The sequence below is a fragment of the Otolemur garnettii genome, unplaced genomic scaffold (genome assembly GCF_000181295.1).
Source record: "Otolemur garnettii isolate 467f Iridium unplaced genomic scaffold, OtoGar3 scaffold00042, whole genome shotgun sequence".
In the NCBI taxonomy this organism is placed as follows: domain Eukaryota; kingdom Metazoa; phylum Chordata; class Mammalia; order Primates; family Galagidae; genus Otolemur; species Otolemur garnettii.
Window position 1 is genome coordinate 1,090,296 of NW_003852437.1, and position 20,056 is coordinate 1,110,351.

The 20,056-nt window shown below is 44.9% G+C and overlaps 1 protein-coding gene across 1 annotated transcript in view; it reads right to left on the reverse strand.

Annotated features, from left to right (window-relative positions):
• The window catches only part of UST (uronyl 2-sulfotransferase), a 276,736-nt gene extending 259,645 nt beyond the window's left edge, over window positions 1–17,091 (reverse strand). Inside the window, exon 1 of the mRNA XM_003790259.3 lies at window positions 16,792–17,091. Within this exon, the coding sequence (XP_003790307.1) occupies window positions 16,792–17,038 (247 nt within the window). The 5' untranslated portion in view covers window positions 17,039–17,091. The remainder of the gene's footprint in view (window positions 1–16,791) is intronic.
• Between the last annotated feature and the right edge of the window lie 2,965 nt (window positions 17,092–20,056).

Consider the following 20,056-nt stretch of genomic DNA (forward strand, 5'->3'; position numbering starts at 1 on the left):
CCGGGCTGAGGATTCGAACCCACCACCTTAGGTGTATATGGCTGGCGCCTTAGCCGCTTGAGCCACAGGCGCCGAGCCCACCAAACTATTCTTTACAATTTAAAGTGAAGCATCAGAGGTCTCAGGACACAGAAAATTTGTATCTAAAGTCCTTTGAGAAAATAAAAACACATAAAAATATGTATTCATTTACAAACAACTAAACTAAAATATAACTTATATCATCTTATATAATGTCTACTTTTTTTTTTTAAATATAAGAGTTTCACTTTGTCACCCTGGGTAGAGTGCAATGGCATCATAGTTCACAGTAACCTCAAACTCTTGGACTCAAGCAATCCTCTTGCCTCAGCTTCCCCAGTAGCAGTGACTACAGGCACAGGCCACCATGTCTATCTAGTTTTTCTATTTTTAATAGAGATGGGGTCTTGCTCTTGCTCAGGCTGGTCTGGAACTCCTGAGCTCAGGCAATCCACCTGCCTTGGCCTCCCAGAATACTAAGATTACAGACATAAGCTACCACACTGGGCCTCTTCTTAAAATTTAAAAAAAAAAAAAAAGGACAGAAAGAGCAGGAAGATACATATGTAACAAATAATCCCTACAGGTGAAGACCTAGAGGCAGAATTCTGATGAGCTTGTTGATTCTTTGAAGACACACACACACACACACACACACACACGGCCTCCTACATTCCTACACTCCCATCAGCCACCTGCTCTGGTCAGGCTTCTGTGTGATTGATCAATTTGAAGCTGTGTATTAGCAGGTATTACAAATGCAAATTTTCACAGTATTCTAGGCAGGAGAGCACCAGATAGCATTCTCTTTACAAATTGGTGGCTGTTGTTTTACCACAGAAAGGATCTCTCTAAGGTTCCAAAGGAGACCCAGAGAGGTTAAGTGAATTACCCAAGGTCACACAGCTGCACGGCAGCAATGCCAGGACACAAACAGAGGACTTCTCATGTGAAGCCCAATGCTTTGTGAACACTACACTGCCTCTTCTAGTATTAAGCATCCTGTTAAAGGCAAATTCACAAGGAGAATGTGATTTAGAAAGTGATTTCCTAAACAGAAAATGTAGCTTTACTAGTTCATCTTTTTGGCCTTTAAAAGTCTGTGATTCCTTGAATTTTATACATATTAAAAAGAATAAAAACCTACAGGAACTAATCAACTAATAACCATTTAGCTGCTTATAAAAATAGTGTTAAAATGAGAGCTGTACCGGTTTCCAAGATACCCCCACCAGCGAGGACCGTTAGAGCCAGACTGTTGTCAAGGAGCTCACCCAAAGGGCGCGTGTGCAAGCACAAGGCTGCAAGCACCTTCCTAGGGGGTTAATTCTTTGCTCAAGACCTAATAGGGACCCACAAGGCTGAGGCCTAATATTTGCCCAGTCCTGCACATGGGCAAGCGATTGAGGCAGAGTGGACCAGGAAAGCAGTTGCCCAGCCTGAGTGCCAGTGACTACAGAATCCACTGATGTGGGCAGAGAAGTTCTCCCCAGAAACATGGGCAGCTGGATGGGGGAGGCGGGGCCCCATACAGAGAGGCATAGCTGGGAGAGGTAGCAGAAGGGGAAAGGCCCAGCACAGCTTCCGGTACCAGACTCACCCCCAAAACGTAGAATCAGAGCTTCTAAACTCTCCAAAACAGTTCAACTCCAATCAATTAATTTTAATGCTTGAAAATGAATTTATTGTTAAAGAATCCTACCGTTCAAGTATAACGGCTTGCAAACATCATTGATTTAATTCGCCTCACACCTAAATAAATGCCAAAAGGATTTGGAAAGTAAATGGAAAAGTGAAATAATAATAATAAAACTAGAAGAAAATATAGACAATATGTGTTTGATGTTGGAACATAAGAATTTTCTAGACATAAAAGCAAAGAAAAAATAATAAATGGGAAAAAAGTAATTAATGCACAGGAAAAGTAAAAGAAATTGATTTTAAAAACTAAAGGGCAAATAAAAAGCCAAGAAATTACTATTTGCACATATGTCAAAGGCCTAAGACTCGTCACCTCTAAAGAACTCTCAGAACTGACAAGAGAAAGAGAAAGAATCCCGTAGGGGAAAAATGGGAAGGGGATTGATGCTGACATTCCCAGAAGACAACAGACACAAGTATAAACCGTTCGCTTTCACTAATATTCAAACAAATGCAAATTCACAGATGAGAATATCATTTTTCATCAATCAATGGTTAAGGGGTTTTGAAAAGATTATATCCAATGTTCACATATATCTGGGCAAAACAGGTAATAGACTCCTAGCGAAATATACAAATCTGTATCAATATGGCAATTTGTACTAAAATCAATTTAAATAGAATATACACTTGAACTCAGCAATCAGGAATTTACCCCCAGGGAAATAGAGAAGTCTGCAAAATTGCATACTGTTTATCACAGCTTTATCTAAAATCATAAAAAACCGGAAGCAGTCTAGCTATCAAAAAGTCCTTGTTAAAGGAAGTACAGCACATTCACGGGATGCTCTGCTGCCATGAAAACCAATGTTCTAGAAAAATATGTAAAGCTGTGTTATGATGCTTGTGACATTGTAGCGCAGAGGAAGCATGTAACCAAACCAAAGCAATTGTGAACAAAGGAATTAACATGCTTTTTATTTTCTTCTTTTGCTTTTTTTCCTCCAGTGTGCTATAAGGAGCATGTATTTACTATTTTCATTAATTTTTTAAATTGTGCTATTACATTGAGTCACTCTAATTATTTGCTCTGTTTACATCCAATTATTTCCTCTGCCTTTTTTAAAAAAAAACCTACAGTACCTGGATGTCAGGGCCACTTGGTAATGAATTCTCAGCACAAGAGAAATTTGAAACAGCACAAGAATCTGCATTGACTTTTCGAAAGAACGTCATCCTAAGACCAGTTGGTTCACTTTCTATGCTCATCAATAACCTTGACATTAAGTCAAAATCTGTGTGTTCATAAAACTCCAGACAGCCTGCATTTCAACACTGCAGATTGCAGAGATGAATAAAAACAGGCATTTTAAACTTGAATCACACAAGGGTGTGATTCTCACTTAAAAACCTAATGTTCTTATATCCAAACAACCCAAATTGGTGAGTGAAAATTCAATTAAAAAGAAATGTATAAAATGTTTACATTAATAACACAGGTCTTTACACATCCACTTATTTACAAGCACCAATCATATCCCAGGAATGGTACAGGCCAGACCCTAAACACCTGAAAAGGTGGTCCTCCAACTGGCAACACCAACGCCATGTGCTGCAAATCACAATCTCAGACTTCACCTCAGACCTGCTACACCAGAACCTACAGTGCAGCACATCCAAGGTAATCTGAATGCTCTTAAACTTGGAGAAATGCTGGTGTAGAGAACCTACAAGCTAAAGTGGCTTAAGTCACCGACAAAAGATTATCAATTCAAGCATCCCTAATTCATACCTTAAGAAAAGAATGCACACACAAAACTCCCTCGCCCCCATCTACTACAGTGGTTCCCTGCTTTGGTTGCATATTAGAATTACACAGGGAGTTTTTAACATGTACAGATGCCCAACTTGCCCCGACCAAATGAATACACATCAGTGTTTTCCAAAGCTCTTCCAGTTACTCCCTCATGCAGCCTTGAGAACCCTGATCTCCTGGCATGAACAGGACCTTAACCAAAGAGACTATCAGTCTAAGCACAGCCAGGCATGGCCAATCCCTACCTCTGTCCCCCGGTAGCTTCCCTTGTTCACTGTGCCTTGCCTGGGACCTTAAGTCCTTCCCCATCCCTCCAGGTACAACATGGCCCCACAAGCACAGCAACAGTGATGTTGGCCATTCTCTCTCCAGCCCCCAGCACACAACCGGGTCTTGATGAGCACTTGTTGAAGGAACAAACCTGCACAGGTGAAGAAGAGGAAGTCTGCCAGCCAGATGTAAAGGAGGATGGGCGGATGACGGCAAGAGGTAAACACGTGTCTCTGGTCATTTAAGTCTCGTTTATGTCAGACTTCAATGAAGTAAAAGCCTTACTCTAAAATTTAAAAAGTCACCTATCACGCCAACAAGGTGATCAGGAAAAAATCTGGGGAAGATGGGTTATACTGTACTTGGGCACCACAATACCTTATATCATAAAACAAACGAAGCACAAAGAAAAAAGAAGCCTGCCCAGCAACCAGCACAGGTTCTAGCAGGTTCTCCCAACCAAGCTAGGGAGCACCCCTGACAACACACTGTACGCTGGAGTTCAGGTCAGAAACAGAGCACCACCCCATCACTGCACACCCTTCCAGAGTCTCATAGAAAATACGCCTCTGTCCCCAGCCATGAGGAACAGGACAGTAAATGTACCGATGTTTGAATAATAAAGTATTTTCCAAATGCATGTAAAAAGTTCACCATTGCACTATAAATTTAGAAACCTCAAAATCCAGTAGAACCTCTGTAAGTTGACCACCCAAGGTCAACACGAGGAACTAAGCCTGCTGTACTGATATGTACACGCAGTGCAGGCCCGATCTGTGAAAAGTCGGTCAACTTAAGGAGGTGGCCAGTGTAGGGAGGTGGTCAATGATGTAGTATCACATGGTAGCTCTAGATATCCTTTCCCCCGGTGACATGGGAAACAGAAGATAGGGGCTGTGGACGCTACCAAACCTTTCCTTCTCCCTCCCTTTAACTTCTGGGAACCTCTTCATCTGATAGGTCACCAGGAAGGACATAACCACAAACAAGTCAGACTCGTCAGGCCGCGGATCTCGGCTCAGCAAGCCAACAAGAACTTCTGAGCTGGGAAAAGCACAAGTCAATCTCGTCAACTGCTAAAAGAACATACAGACACTGCGCCATTTGGCTTTTACGTGTCCAGGGCTTTCAGGTATCCCTTCTCCATCTTTGCCTCCATGTCCTGCACAGCTTGTTAGTTAGAGAGCCGCTTCTATGGGCCGCCCGGGAGAACACACAGCACATTCTCCAGAGTAACCAATGTTAACCCCACATGGCTTAAATTGGCTCCACACTGGGAGGTTATGTCAACATTCTCCTCCTTCGGGCAGATCTTCCACACCGGAACTCCTCCCTCGATCTGCTAAGAGGTGAGCACACCACAGTCCCCGCCAGGCTGGCAGGCTGCAGGGGCCGGCGTGGCCAAGGCTGGGCTGCTCAGACACCTGCCCTGCTTCCCAGCCCTGCCTGGCTTCCCCACCAATCGTCACTTTCTGCTTTCTTCCCCACTGCGGTTAAAATAACTTCCTCTGGAAGTGTCTAAATCTGTAAGTGATTCTACACACTTTTTTTGGCATGTCATTGTATGAATTCTCACAAGAGCAGAATGAAATCGCAGAGATCCGCAATCACATTTCTGCAGAACTCCAACCAGATGAGTCAGTTCCACTGTTTTCTCGGATATTGAGAAAACACTTCCAGGCAAGATGTTGCCTTCTAAGCACCACCCCAGTCCCTCGTCCCGGGCTTTGTAGGAGCTCAGCAAGGTTTCTGGGTGGAGGGAGGCAGAGCAGAGTGGAGGGTGCTGGGTGTCGAGAAGGGCAACTCAGGGGACGACCATCCAACCCCAGTGTAGCTCTGAGAACCCAACCACAGGTGACCTGAGACCTGAAGCCAACACCTACTTCCACCACCCACCTCTCAGAGGTGACAACTTAACAGAGGGCCACTTCTCACAGGAATAGACCACTCCACAAAGCAGGCTCACAACTCGAGGGACTAGAAAATTCCTCATTTCTGTGGGCCACTTAAGGGCCACATAGACAGGGCAAGGTGACAAAGATGCATGAGAAAATTACCATTTCATCTCTCCATGTGCGTATGGGCCAGATAAGCACTGATAAGCTTATCTGCATAGTAATCCCACATCCAGGGAAACATCTGTCCCAAGTCTGGGTCTTTCTGCTTTGTTTACAAGGTGGTGTTGTTCAGAAGGTTTCACTTCAGCGTAGTTTTTTTCCTTTATTGTTTTTGCTTTCTGTGTCTGAAAATGACTCCCAGTGAGAAACTACCGGAAGACAGAGCTATTGGTCTGGAAAAGAAGTATATGGCCTGGGGGGAGGTAGATAACAGTCATCTTCATAGTTCAATTATCAGAAAGACTATGATGGCCAACAGGCTATTCTATACAGTTCCCGGAAGAAGAAGGAGCAGAATTAGGTGGAAGCTATGAAGAAGCCACTCTCAACACTGTGAAGAGCCCCCTGGGCCACTGGAGCTGTCCACCGTGGGACGGGACAGCGCGCAGCAGGTGGCTGGGGAGGTTCAGAGAACCCTCCTTGAACAGAGGCGCTTTCTTATCCCTACTGGTCGCCCTCTTTCCTCCAGTCACACAGTGAGACTCGGAATTCTGGAAGCCCACATCTGTCTCCGTCCTCTCTCTCAGCCTTTCTAGGCACACTCCATGTCCCCTAATTTCTGGAACAAGTTCTGATGAAGTTGGGAAAAGGAGCTGCCAATTTCAATTAAGACAATTTTTTTTTAAATTATGATTAAGACTTAGAAGAGGATAGCAATGATAGCCTAAAAGGTTTTTATGTATTTTACCTGCCTTAGTCACTTGACTTCTGCAACCTTTTAGATAAGCACTTAGCTCCCAAGGAAACAGCCTTATATTGTTGACAGGTGCTGCAATTAAATGATCGCTTGGCCATTTCAACACGTGATTTTGGCAATGGAAGGACCTTAGAAAAAATCTACTCCAATAGTTCTATCTACTCCGATAATTCTAAGAGAAAAGAAGCAGCACGTGTAACAATCACCTAGAGGACTGTTTGAAAGGACTCCTAAAGCCATGCCCTTTCTCCCTCTCCAGGCCACTAACACATGTGCCCACACTGAGGGTGAAGACACACAGAAACCCTGGTACTGATGAGGGCTTATGGATGTGGGCTTCAGGAAGAAAAGCCACTGAGAATCACAGACCTAATAAAACTCTTTCGATTTAGAGATGAAGACACTAAAGCTAGGAGGCCCGAGTGACTTAACAACACTGACCACGGAGATACTGCTGGGCCTCCCTCCAGCTACACGGCTTTGCCTGACGGTTCTGCTCATCCGCTGGGAAGCCACTCACAGCAAATCACCTTTGTGTCACTAAGCAGGAAGCTCTGTGCTGGAATGGTAAGATCACAGTTTATAAGGCTCCCAAACAAAATTCAACTTCCTATGAAATAATGTAAAATCAGCCTTTGCTTTCGAATGCCCAAGGAATTAGGTGACTATATACCAGATGGCTTGGCTCTCACTTGCCCCAGCACCAGGGAGACACTGGGCAGAGCAAGGCGACGCGGAGAAGCTGGGAATGGGAACCAGAAGCAAGTTCCCCGGCCTCCTGGTAAAGACGTGATCTGCCTCTGTGGTTCACTATCTTGCTCTGACTTCCAATGCATGGGACGTGGGTACTGAGGAAGCAAAGTGGCCGTACTCCTGGTGCGGTAGCCGCACCAGAAATGCGAGAAGTTCTGGTAGCAGTCCCAGCATGCGCCTGCGATTATGATTGTTTTCCAAAGGGTGTAACTTACAGATCACTAGTCTCATCCTAGATCAGAGGCCATCCCAGAGCGCAGGCTCCAGCACACTCTCTCCCTCTGCACGGCTATTTTTATTTTGTTTTGTGAATGCAGGGCGGGGGCGGGTAGGGGATAGTGTGGATAAATTCAAAACAGAGGAAATCAGGCTGTGCAAAGAATGTGTTCCTTAAAGACTGTTCTGAGGAAGCAGCAGAGAAGATAAGAAACGGGAGGTTTATGTGTATATAATGAATGGGGTGGGTGGCCAAGTGACCGGAACTTGTCAGCTGGTGACTCTCACCAATCTGAGAGTCGCAAGGTAAACCATAAAGCACTAGTTAAGTAATTTTGTATTTCTGGGTTAGTGGTTCTCTCAACAGGAATCCAAGTCAGAAGTGAATATGAATATTCCCCCCAGCTGTGTGTTTGTGTGTGTACACGTGCATGTGTGTGTGTGTACGTGTGTGTGTGCACGTACACTTGTATATGCCCGAAAATGAAGACGAAAAAGTAAGGTGAGAAAACTGATATTTGTTACATTCAAATGCCAGGCCTTGGGTTAGAGCAGTGGTCCCCAAACGTTTTGGCACTAGGAACCAGCTTCATGGGAGATGATTTTTCCACAGCTGGTGGGATGGGACAGGGGGCAGAGCTCAGACAATGATGTGGTGGCCCAGTTCCTAACAGGCCTCCAGATGATGCAGGGTTAGGGACTGCAGGGTTAAAAACAAGTACCCTATAAAACAGAAAGTATTCATCCCATTGTACAGATCAAACGATTGAGGTTCAGAGAAGGTAATAAAATTGCTCAAGTTGTCCCAGCTAACAAGGAGTAACACAGTGAGTGCTTCACAGCCAGAGGTCTGCTCCAAAACCTATTTTCTTTCTAAATGCCTGATGAGCCTGACCCACAGAAGGCCTTCAAAGAATGTTTGTTGAATGGTTGAATGAAGAAACTTATATGTCTCAGAATATTTTCATTTTTCTTTTCAACAAGATTATGAAAGTTGTACTCACTGAACTAGAAAAAAACAATGGTGTTCCCAGAAATGCAGTACAATTAAGTGTAAGTGGTTATTTAAGTCATCCGTCAATGAATGAACAAAGAATTAATTACTTGACCAAAGCCATAACGTAAGTTACTTCATTATCTTTCGCCAAACAAGGATAAATGAATTGGTGCATTGAGCCCTGATTTTAATTTTCTGATCATTTTGTGGTTCTAGGTTAAAATCTGTTCAGGTGCTATTTCAATAATCACATCATCCCAGGTCTCATCTTTTTCAAGACTTAAAATATACAGACTAATTTAACACAAATCGCTACCTAACAAAGACACTGACCTAGACAGAAAAAGAAACCACCCCTCTGCAAGTTCCCCAAACAACTGGTCTCCAGGATTCAGGAAAATGACAAGAAACTGGAAATTTACATTCTAATTCTATGCATGCAAACCTCTACATTGACCTTGGGTATTCTTAACTATAGAGAGATCTCTTACGATATAATTCCAAATTTCCAAAATTAAGAGGTAGACAATTCTCCCTGTGCACCGAAGGAAATGCTTATAGAACTATATGTTATAAATGGTTTAAATACCATTTAAACATTTGCTTAGAGCATCTGCTTCAAATAGCAAAGAAAGAACTAGGCTGAAGATATCGACTGAGCTGGAGTCTTTCCTGGCCTCTCTCCCCACATTCTCTGCTTAAAATAGAGACCAAACAAAGCAGGGTTTGGAATCCCAGTGAAGAACAGTTGCTTGGCAAATAGAATCATCAGCCACTTCCTGCGGCCTGTGCGGGGCACCCAGGAGGTGTCGGAGTAGAGATGGGAAGCGCTGAGTAAGCTCCTTCTCTCCCAGAAGTTGGCTCACAAATGATCACAGTACAAGGCTGGATGTCAAAACTGCAGGAGCCATTCTGAAATAAATACCACAGGAGTTCAGAGATCATAATTGGAGTTTTATCTTCCTCAACAGTCAGCTCAGAGGCATCAGCAGAGAAGCCAAGGCAGGCAGCAGAAACAACAGAAAGAAGCTGGTGGCGATCTTTGGGAAACTATAACCAACTAACACAAAACCTAAGTCAGACGGAGAGGTATGCAGAGCTTCAACACGACTCAGATCTGTCCTGTTCCCAGAGATTCTGCATATGAGACTCTCACAAATTACTCAAATTGAGCTTCTCCTGGGTAGCATCTAATTGACTGTACCTATTTTAAAACTTCTTATTTTGATAATATGTACTTTTAAAACCTACTAAAAATTTCTAACACTTTTAGAAAGACAATATGTCTTCTTAAATCTCATGTTATTTTACTAAAGAGAAACATCTATAGGAAATATTAGTCCTATATATTTGCCCAGCATATTATACCACAATGTGAATACAAAAGCAATTCCACATTAATTCCAATTTGGGGAGAATGCTGAAGATTCCCTTGGTTGCTTCATGGTGGAGCATAGAAGGACCATGATGTACCCAAATATTTTCCCCTAGAGAGCTCACCAGCTCCATTCCAGTAAGCAAATACAAAGACAAAGATTCGTCCACTATACTATAATCTGCTATTAAAAATTGGCTATGCTTATATTCCATGTACAAGTCACAGTTGTGCCATCTCTATAAGAGGTAAGCACTCACTTTCCATGAATTACCATATCTCAGAAATAAATGCAAACAACTCAAACGTTTAATATTTAACGTAATCCAAAAATTTAGCAAGACCCCAAAAGATTCTTTTGAAGAAGTCCTTGTTTTCAGTCAATTAAGAGTTTATTTCCGTTTTACTACCTACCTAGACACTGTACATGGCCCTTTAAGAATGAATAAAGTATGAAGCTAATTCCCTCCTCCTTGAAAAGGTGCACATCTATGACATAGAGACCAATATACCATAGGATTGTGTTTAAATCAATATCATACCCATTAGGGTGCCTATAATCAAAACAATGGGAAAGAAGAAATGTTGGCGAGGATGTGGAGAGATTGGAATTCTCATACATTGTTGGTGGGGATGTAAAAGGAGGAATATCTTATTCCATAACAAAAATAATTCATAAGGCATGGTGGCTCATGCCTGTAATCCTAGCACTCTGGGAGGCTGAAGCGGGTAGATTGTATAATCTCAGGATTTCAAGACCAGCCTGAGCAAGAGCGAGACACCATCTCTACTAAAAACAAAAAAACTAGCTGGGCGTAGTGGCACACATCTATAGTCCCAGCTACTGGGGAGGCGGAAGCAAGAGAAGATTCTCAAGCCCAGGAGTTTGAGGTTGCTGTGAGCCATGATGCCCCAACACTGTATCCAGGATGACAGAGTGAGACTTTGTCTCAAAACAACAAAAATATAATATAATTTATTCATAAAAAGGAATGAAGTAAGATACACACTGTAACCTGGATGAGCCTTAAAACCATTACGCCAAGTGAAAGGAACCAATCACAAAAGACAGCATATTATATAATTCCATTTCCATTAAATGTCAGAATAGGCAACTCCATAGAGGGAGGAAGTAGATTACTGGTTGCTTGTGGGGAAGACAATGTTCTCAAACTGACTGTGGTAATCTATGAATATACTGAAAACTATTAAACTATTAAGAACTTTAAATGGGTGATTTGTATGGTACAGGAATTATATCTCAGAAAGTTGTTTTAAAAATTAAATAGCAAAGACTGCAATGTACTTCGCTTGGAACTGTCTTGCAGAATAGTTGCTACATTCTTTTAACTTTGGCAAATAAGAATTTTTGGTGAAAAGTCAGTGTTTCTGTCTCCATTTCTGATAAACAAAATGGTCTATGTGCATCACTGCTTGCTTATGAACAATAAGGTAAGACAAAATGTGTTTGTGGTCAAGTCTCACTTCTTTCCCCCCTTCCCCTCCAAAAAAGCCAACAGCAACTTCTAATAATTCTAGTGGCTACAATCTATCAAATAAGATGCCTTTTCAGGCCAGGCGCTGTGGCTCATGCCCGGAATCCTAGGACTCTGGGAGGCTGAGGCAGGTGGATCACTTTGAGCTCAGCAGCGTGAGCAAGACTGAGAGTATAAAAACCAGCTGAGTGTCATGACAGGCACCTATAGGCCCAGCTACTCGGCAGGCTGTGAGGCAAGAGGACAGCCTGACCCCAAGAGATGGAAATTGCTGTGAGCTAGGATGATGCCACTGCACTCTACCCAGGGTGACAGTAAGATTCTGTCTCAAGACCAAAAAAAGATCCCTTTTCATTGTCCATCACTGACCTCCATCAGCACAGCTGCAGGGCGAACTACTATTTTTGTTCCTTCAGCTTCCCTCTGGAGAAGCAAGAGATACTATTTCTTTTGGGACCCAAAAAGCTTGACAACTTTCTTTCTAGTTTCTCCAAAACAAAACCAACTAGTGTCTTAAACCTGGACTGATGACAGAGAATGTGAAAAAGGACAGTCTCTAGATAATCCATATTTATAATGTGTTTTTAAACAATTCATACTGAGACTAGTCTACATTAAAAATAATTTACAAGGCAGAGTGCTTTTCACCATTCATGCCATGTGTCCACAGAACAAAGACTGCCATAGTTGAATTCTACTTTCTATCCTTCCTTTAAGACAGTGCCACTGTGTCCCCAACCAACCCTACAACATAAAATTGCAGCTATGTACAAGGATATCATGTTTTTTCTATGTCAACAATTTCTATTGGTAACATCATATTTTATGCATTCATTCCCTAGATTTCTTTTTAGAGCCTGAGATACTATAATATATTTCAACTGCATGTGATATGTATAAGAAAAATCAAATTCAGCTTTTAAGGTTCAGAGACAAACTATTTTGTAATAGATCTAGGCCTCCGTGTTCACATTTTCCTTTACATTCTTTCAAATTCAATGAAAAGGCATCTTTTTCGTTTTTTGACTCTAAATTGCCAGTCCCTTATATAATGTATGTAAAAATTGGCAATTCTGAGGACAAATGCACTATATTTCTATTTAAAATAGGATAAATGAGAAGTAGAAAGGAAAGCATGTCAACTCAAGATCAATCCAACAAATTTAGCTCCCGTAAAGTCTAAAGCACATATCCAAGGCTGGAATATAAATCATTAGAGTTTGCCGGTTGTACAAGATCAGTAGTAAGCCATCTGGCTTATTCTGTTTATATCAATGTAATGAGTGTTATTCCAAGTTTTTGGTATTTCCACTGCTCATAAGTGATGAGGCTACTGGCAACGAGGCTGCATCATAACCTAATTTTCTGGGGGAGATTTTATTTGATTTTTGTTTGTTTTCCATAGCAAATCAAGCTCTGAATGCTACTTTAGAAAAATAATAATTTCACTGAATTGGAAAGACCACGATCTCCAAGTTTACATATAGGAACTGCTTTATTTTTCTATTTACCCCAGGGTATGTCTGTGCTCTCCCTCCACCCAATGAGTGTGGGAAATCAAGTCAACATAAATTTCCACCCCCCTCCAACCTCCTTTCCTCTTGTCCAATTTGTTTCAGCCGAAAATGCTTTAAGGAGTATATATTCTGCTCTTCCCCAAACTGACTAGAAAAAAGGAACTGTGTGACCCTGTGGGGAAGAGAAAGCATCACTGTGGGCTCCTCCCTCTCCCTGCCCCATACTACACTTTCCAGCTGCCCCACTTCACCCCATCTCCATGCCCCTCCTCACCTTGGAAAGCCTAAGGCCAGCTGGGGCTGCAGCTGTGGGGCTTAAGGAGAAACTAGATGCATTTTTAAAACAGAAATTAAAAAACAAAACCATGAATATTACCTTCAGGTACATTAGAAATTTCTCTCTCTGTCTCTCCCCCACCCTCTTCCCCTCTCTCACAAATACATGGGAAGCCTCTGGAAAGCAATGCTTTCCTCCAGCGCTATGTCTCAAATCTGTGCCTGGGAATCTCCCGGAGGACTTGCTGAAGCACAGACTGTTGGGCCCCGTGCCCAGGCTCACCCAGTAGGTCCCGGATAAGACCTTAGAATGTGCATTTGTAACAGATTCCCAGGTGATGCTGACACTGCGGATCCAGGGAGCCACACTGAGAACTCCCAGCCTAGACATAGCACAATTGCTAAGAAAGGACAGAAAGCCAAGTCGTGCAGCTTAGGGAGGGTCGTCTGGTCCTCCAACAAATGGAGGCAGCGTGGTACAGATTCATATAAGAAGGGAGAGTCTGGGCAGACCAGCTGCTAGAATTATTTCCCTTCTCTGCTGGCCCTGCAAGGTACTCAAAGTAAAAGTATCATAAAATGGAAAGTGAAATTATGGAAATAAATATGATCACTTTTAGCCAGTCAGCTCTTCACATTCCCATTTGCATCTTGGCTCTATTTCCACTTCTCTCTTAAGCTGCCCTTTGTGCTAAGCAACACACACTAGAATCAGAGAGATGCAGGTTAAAGTCCTGCCTCAACCTGCCCTTCACACTCTGTGTCCTTGTTTTTTCCCATATTGAAAGTGGAAATAACAACAGAACCTACCAACAGTGTCACTTCCTAGATTAATGATTCAATTTCATTCTGGATATGCAATGACTGGCATATGCTCAATAAATGTTAGCTGTGATCACGAATGCCCATCTCTCTTGGCCTTACTGTGAGAATAGTCAATATATTAAGGACCACCCTACCTGTCTGATACAATAGGTTGGTCATCAATTCAACCAATAGCTACTGAGGAACTACTTGATACAGGTATTTGTATTAATTATATTGTATCGATTAATCCTAATACTCAATGTCAGTAACTACTATTTACTATTCACTTTATCGAGTAGTATGTCGGTATATAATACTCCATAAAGAAAAATGTATGATATAAATATTATTTTATTTGGAAAATTTCAACTTTAAATGAATTTGACACTTAAGAAAACTACTTGCTTTTGAAATTAGCTCACTAAGGAAATGGGGAGGATGTGCTTACGAACCACAAATTTTGTTTTGACAGACATTCAAATACTATCAGATGGAGAAAAAATGAGGGAAAGTAATTGTGCAGATAGTTTGGCCTTATATTAAGGGTGTATTTTAGACCATCCTAAAGACCACAAAAATCATTATATTTATGTAACAGAACAACAGAGAATAAATTTGGCCAAGGGTAGCCTATTTTCAGTTCACAATGATGTCATTTAGGGCCCATCACATCGGTCAGAAACTTAATGATCAGGTAGTAATAGCAGCGATGTTCAATCTTTCAGTTCTTCCTAGTTCCCTGAGTAAACACTAAGAATTCACTCCCTTACCAATTAACTACCCAAATCTATCAGGCCTAGATGTTATTTATTATTTTTTTTTGCAATATATAGTGAAAAGGTTAATGTGAGATATATTGAAGTTTCTTGGTTTTGTCCTTAGTAGTACCTTTGCCCCACCCTTCTCCCAGGTTCTCCCTTTCTCAAGAATGGTATCAGATCCACAAAATTTTAGGATCTGGGTGAAAATTTCAGAGTCCATCTCATCCAGCCCCTAATTCTACCACGAAAAACAAGGCCCACAAATTCTGAGTACCCTATCCAAGGCCAAGTGGTCCTGAGGACAGTGAGCACAGCTGGCTTTGATCCTAGTTCACTATTTTTCCCCCTACACCACTGGCATCCATATTTCATGTAAGGACTTATTACCAGAAGTCACATATTTTGCAATGATTCCTTACCAGACTTAAAGGAGACAGAGCCCTGAGCCTGAACATTTAACTCCCATGCTAGTTAAGGGTGATTTTTGTGGTGGAAAAAACCTTTGTGGCACTAGCAGGTGTCTGAGGGCTGAGGAAGCTATGAGACACCAAAAACACTGAACTTGGAGAAAGAGGTCTGACTCCCTAATAAAAGTGTATAGTGCCCCCAAATCCTCCATGAAACCAGATGCCATCGATTGTACTTTGGAAATCTACTTAGGTAATCTTTTCCTTTAATTTTACCTAAAGCATCTTGCAAAAGCATGGTTCCCGAAGTTTTTACTGAAATAAAAGTGAACTTTTAAAATCTGAGCTCCTCTGCATGGAAAGAACATTATTTTATCAGTGTTTACGTTTCCAAATGCCCTGAGATACTAGTGGATCTACTGATGTTCTCTCTCTCTCTCTCTCTCCCTCTCCCTCCCTCCCTCCCTCCCCCACCTGTGGCTTCTGCCATGAAGGGACATTTGGAGTAAATGAGGCAGCTGCCAGTCAGCCCAAGTTACTCGCCCATTTTATCGCCAGCACCTCAGTGACTCGGCGTCCCCGCACCGGCTCCGTGGTCCTAGCCAAGCAGAGCCAGATGTTTGCCGGTTCGCTCAGGTTCATCACCTCGGACGTTTGCAGGAAGCTGGCCCTCTCCCAGCCTCTCGTCCACCCCCGCACAACCTCTTCTGACCACAGACTTGCCAGATATTCGCATCCTCACTAGCCCGGACCCGCGTAGTCCCCAGGACCTGGGCATGCCCTCGCCAGGCTCTGGCACCCCCGGCTCCCAGAGCTGGAGCGAGGGTGCAGTGGGGTCACGCCCTTTCGCTGGAGAGGCTCTTTCTAAGGCATTACAGCCTCTCCTTCCTTCTGCTAGAGACAGGCAGCCTCACTGGTACCAAACCAACCACCAAAACCAGAAAACAAAAGTTCCGACTTAAGAGGCACATAGCGCAGACGACAGTCAGCACACAGGAGGCGACGCTGCTGGCCGGCCTGACCAGTGCCGTCGGGCAGCCCCAGACCCATGGGTGCAGCCTGCTCCCCACGTGGTCACTCTTGCAGCATGGGCAGGGGCTGCCAGAGACAAGCCAAAGGACAGAACCAAGCCGGCTCAGCAGGGAGAAGGGGGTTCAGCGGGACAGAATTCTCAGAACTGAATGCGGAGAGGAGCTAAACCCACTCTCACATCCTGGGCGCAAGACCGGACTGTGGGCTGTGATCATTAAAACTGCCACGAAGAAAACTATAACTTCTCGCCCTTCATGCACACCCTCAAAACACACGTTTACTCCTCCCCAGTAGGGGTGGCGGAGGCGGTCGCGGGCGGAAGGCTCGCGGTGTCCCAGCTCTAAGTACCTGCACCGCATGTCACCCAGGGGCGCCTCCGCCTCCGTGTAGACAGCCGGGCGCATGGGAGGAAATAGGCGCTCCCGGCCGCCACAGCGATCGAAGCTCGCCGGCGTCACACCTGGAGCACCGCGGGACAGCGGTGTGCGGTGCGGACACCAGAAGTCACGGACGCGCCCCCTCTCCAACCCCACCCCACCCGGCACAACTTTGCCCAGGCGGCGCTGCCCTCGCGCCTGCCTCCCTTCCTTACCCAAATACTGCCGCAGGTCTAGCAGGAAGCGAGGGGGTCCCCCGCTGAGCTGGTAGAAGAGGGAGCCCAGGCAGAAGACCAGCAGGGTGGCCATGCAGAAACCGTAGTCCCGGAGGGAGAAGCGCAGGAAAGGCAGCAGGGGGACCCGGCGCTTCCAGCTGCCCGGGCCCGGAGGCGCGCCCCCCAGAGGGGCCCCATGGGGCCAGGGATCCGCGCCGCCGCCGGGATGCTGCTGCTTCTTCTTCATCGCCGGCTCCGCCGCCTCGCACAGCCTGCCCGTGCCAGGAAAAGGTCACCCATCCGCCGCGAGGAGGAGAGCCCGGCCGGCCGGCTGCACATGGGGAGGGCCGCGCGGAGGGCAGTGGGGAGGGGCCGAAGTCGCGGGGCTCAGGAGACTTTCCTCGGCATGGTCCCTGCCGCCGCGGCCCGAGCGGCCGAGATGCCCGGCCCCGGTTCGAGGGCGCTGCCTGCGCTGGGGCTCCGCGCCCGTCCGGCGTCCGCTAGCGGCCCCACGCCCCGCGCCCCGCAGTGCCCCGGGCTCGCTCGCGGCTGACCAGGCTCGCCTCCAGCGCCAGCGTGGACCCCCTGGCTTTGTGTCTGTCGGTCTCGGCGTGTTTTGTCCCAGTTCAGGCTCCTCTAAAAAACGGCAGGGAGGAACAGGAGGCGGACACCATCCCCTCGCTCCACCTCCTCGGCAGGGGCTTTCCTCCTTCTCCTCCCCTTTCTCCCTCTGGCGCTCCGCAGCCCTCTCTCCTCCCTGTCCCCTCCCTCTCTCCGCTCCGGTCTCCGAGTTTCGCTCGGGTGTCACGTTACTGTTTCAGCTGGGGGGAGCGGGGGCGGTGATTACTCGCAACAAGGAAGAAAGTTTCTGCGTGTGCGTGTGTGTGAGTGCGTGTGTGTGTGTGTGTGTGTGTGTGTGTGTGTGGTGTTCCTTCTCTTTTTCTCTACAATCTGGCCCTGGTTCCTGCGCCACCAGCGACCTCTTGGGGGCCTGCTGACTTCCCTCTCGTAAACAGTCACCGGCAGGAAGAAGCACGACTGATCTCGCTATATATGTATTTTTTTTTTCAGTTCAGAAACTTGATTCTCCTTCTGTGTCCCATTCGAGCTGTTTACAAAAGGCCGGTGAAAGGAGTCAGGCGTAGGTTCATGACTTTGCTGAAGTGGCAAAAAAGCCAGCGGCATGAGTCGCAAGGAAACATGTCCCAGAGGGCCAGACTCCTCGCCCAGCTCCCAGCAAGAGAAGCAGACGAGCACTGTCATCTTGCTTTTCTTAGTCCTACGACTCCTTCACGGAGCAACCGGAGACGCGAGTAGGAGGTGCATAGCGGACGCGAAGGGGAAAGAGCTCGGTTCCCTTACGTCTCTGTTTCCTTGCTGCCTCTTCCTTACAGCGAGAAGCTTCTGGATCTGGAAGAGAACCAGAAAGTGTCCATCGCAGACACAGATCCTCTTACGGGATGCGTTGATTCACGAAAGGGCTGCTCACATCAGCCCCAGTGTAGTCGGAATAATTTATCACCGTATCCTGCGCATAAAAGCTGTAGCACCTGCGGCTCGCAGGGCTTGTCCAAGGTCACAGAGCTGGCTCCTACTCAGGTTGGGAGTTGCACTCAAACCTGACTCTCCAACTCACTGCACTAACCGCTGCACCGCGCCCTCTCTCTCAGGCAGGGTCCTTTCCCTCAGTGTGGCTTTGGAGGATGAACCCATTTACCAGGCCACGTGGAGAGGCGGCAACCTCAATTTCAGGTGCATCTCCTCTCCAGCTCCCTACTCATTCTACATATTCCAGTAACCAACAACACAACTGGATTAAAGGAGGAAGCAGAAGCCACGAACCTCTATGATTTTAAGACTGAAAACCTTAATATAGTTGGGTAACTGAAGAATTTTCCCAAAACTGGGAAACGGGGCCTTGAGATAAAGAACTTACTCTCTGAGAGGAGTGTGGCTTAACAATAGCCACATATGAGTATCTCCGGCTCATGACGTGAAACACGGGAAAGGAGACACCCACACCTTGAGTGAGAGAGACACGCACAGACCCACACACCCACGCACACAAATACCACTCCCGGATTTGACGTGTCCTAGCCCACTTTCTAAGAGAGAGGCTGCTTTGGGGCCCCAAGAGAAAGGAAGCCCTTTTGTTCTGTCACACACAAAAAATCCTGCATAGAGTATTAACGGTTTGTTTTACATTTACCTCATGAATCAAAGAATTTACTTGGATTCACATGCACATTTTAGAAATGTGAATACCCCTGAGAGAACGAAGCAGGTCAGTTTCGCCCATGGAAGTGAATGACTGCAATTGACACGACGAGTAGCCCAGAATAAACTCCCCATTCATAATGTTTGACTTTATAAAGGGGAACAAGAGGATGGGAGGATGCAACTTTCCTAATGTTTCAGAGACCGCTTGACACCTCGGACCTGTGATCTGAATGCGCGGCTGGACTTAAAACAGTGCGTAAGACCCTGTTTGCACAAGTCCCGTCCGCAGGGAAATCCTGAGACTGTTCTCACAGTATGCTGCAGGAATCCTCCCTATTTTTTCTCCTAAGCAAAGGAATCTGAGAAACACGGAACAAACATCTGAGAATATAAGCATAATAAATATGGGAATAAGAGTTTTTTAAAAAAGTGATGAGAAAAGTACAACGGGCAAAACCTAGCTTAGAAGGAACAAGCTGTGATGTGAGGAATTTTAGAGAGAATCGTCAGGCCAGTTTTTCAAAGGTTGTGTTAATACACCACCTGCTTCAAACAAAGCCCAGAAGGAAAAGGAAAGACATCAAGATACAAAGAAGTTACACATAGAAAAAAAAATGCTTTATATTTTCACCCAACAAAAACTTAGATGTTTGGGTAAATCTTTGTATTGTGATGTCCCATAGATGTCGCTTAAAAGAATTGTTTTTTTAACATTAAGAACTTATACTAATGAATGGTATCTTTATCTGAGGCAGATAATAAATCAAATTATCAGAAATTGTGAACAACTTTTATTTAATAATATTTACAATTTAGTAGCCTTTATTTGACCTCCATCTGATATCTTAGGCTTCTGGATTCCTCCTCTCCCTAGTGACTTTTCATCTCTGTCACCTGATCTGCTCACTCTGTCCTGCTCGACTCATATCACCTTGTCCTCCCTGATGACTACCTGCATCCCCTCCCAAGTCTCCTGTGCAGTCATCCAGCCCTCTAACCCTCACCACCTTCTATCCTCTGCTTAGCTTCTCCAGAGCCCACACTT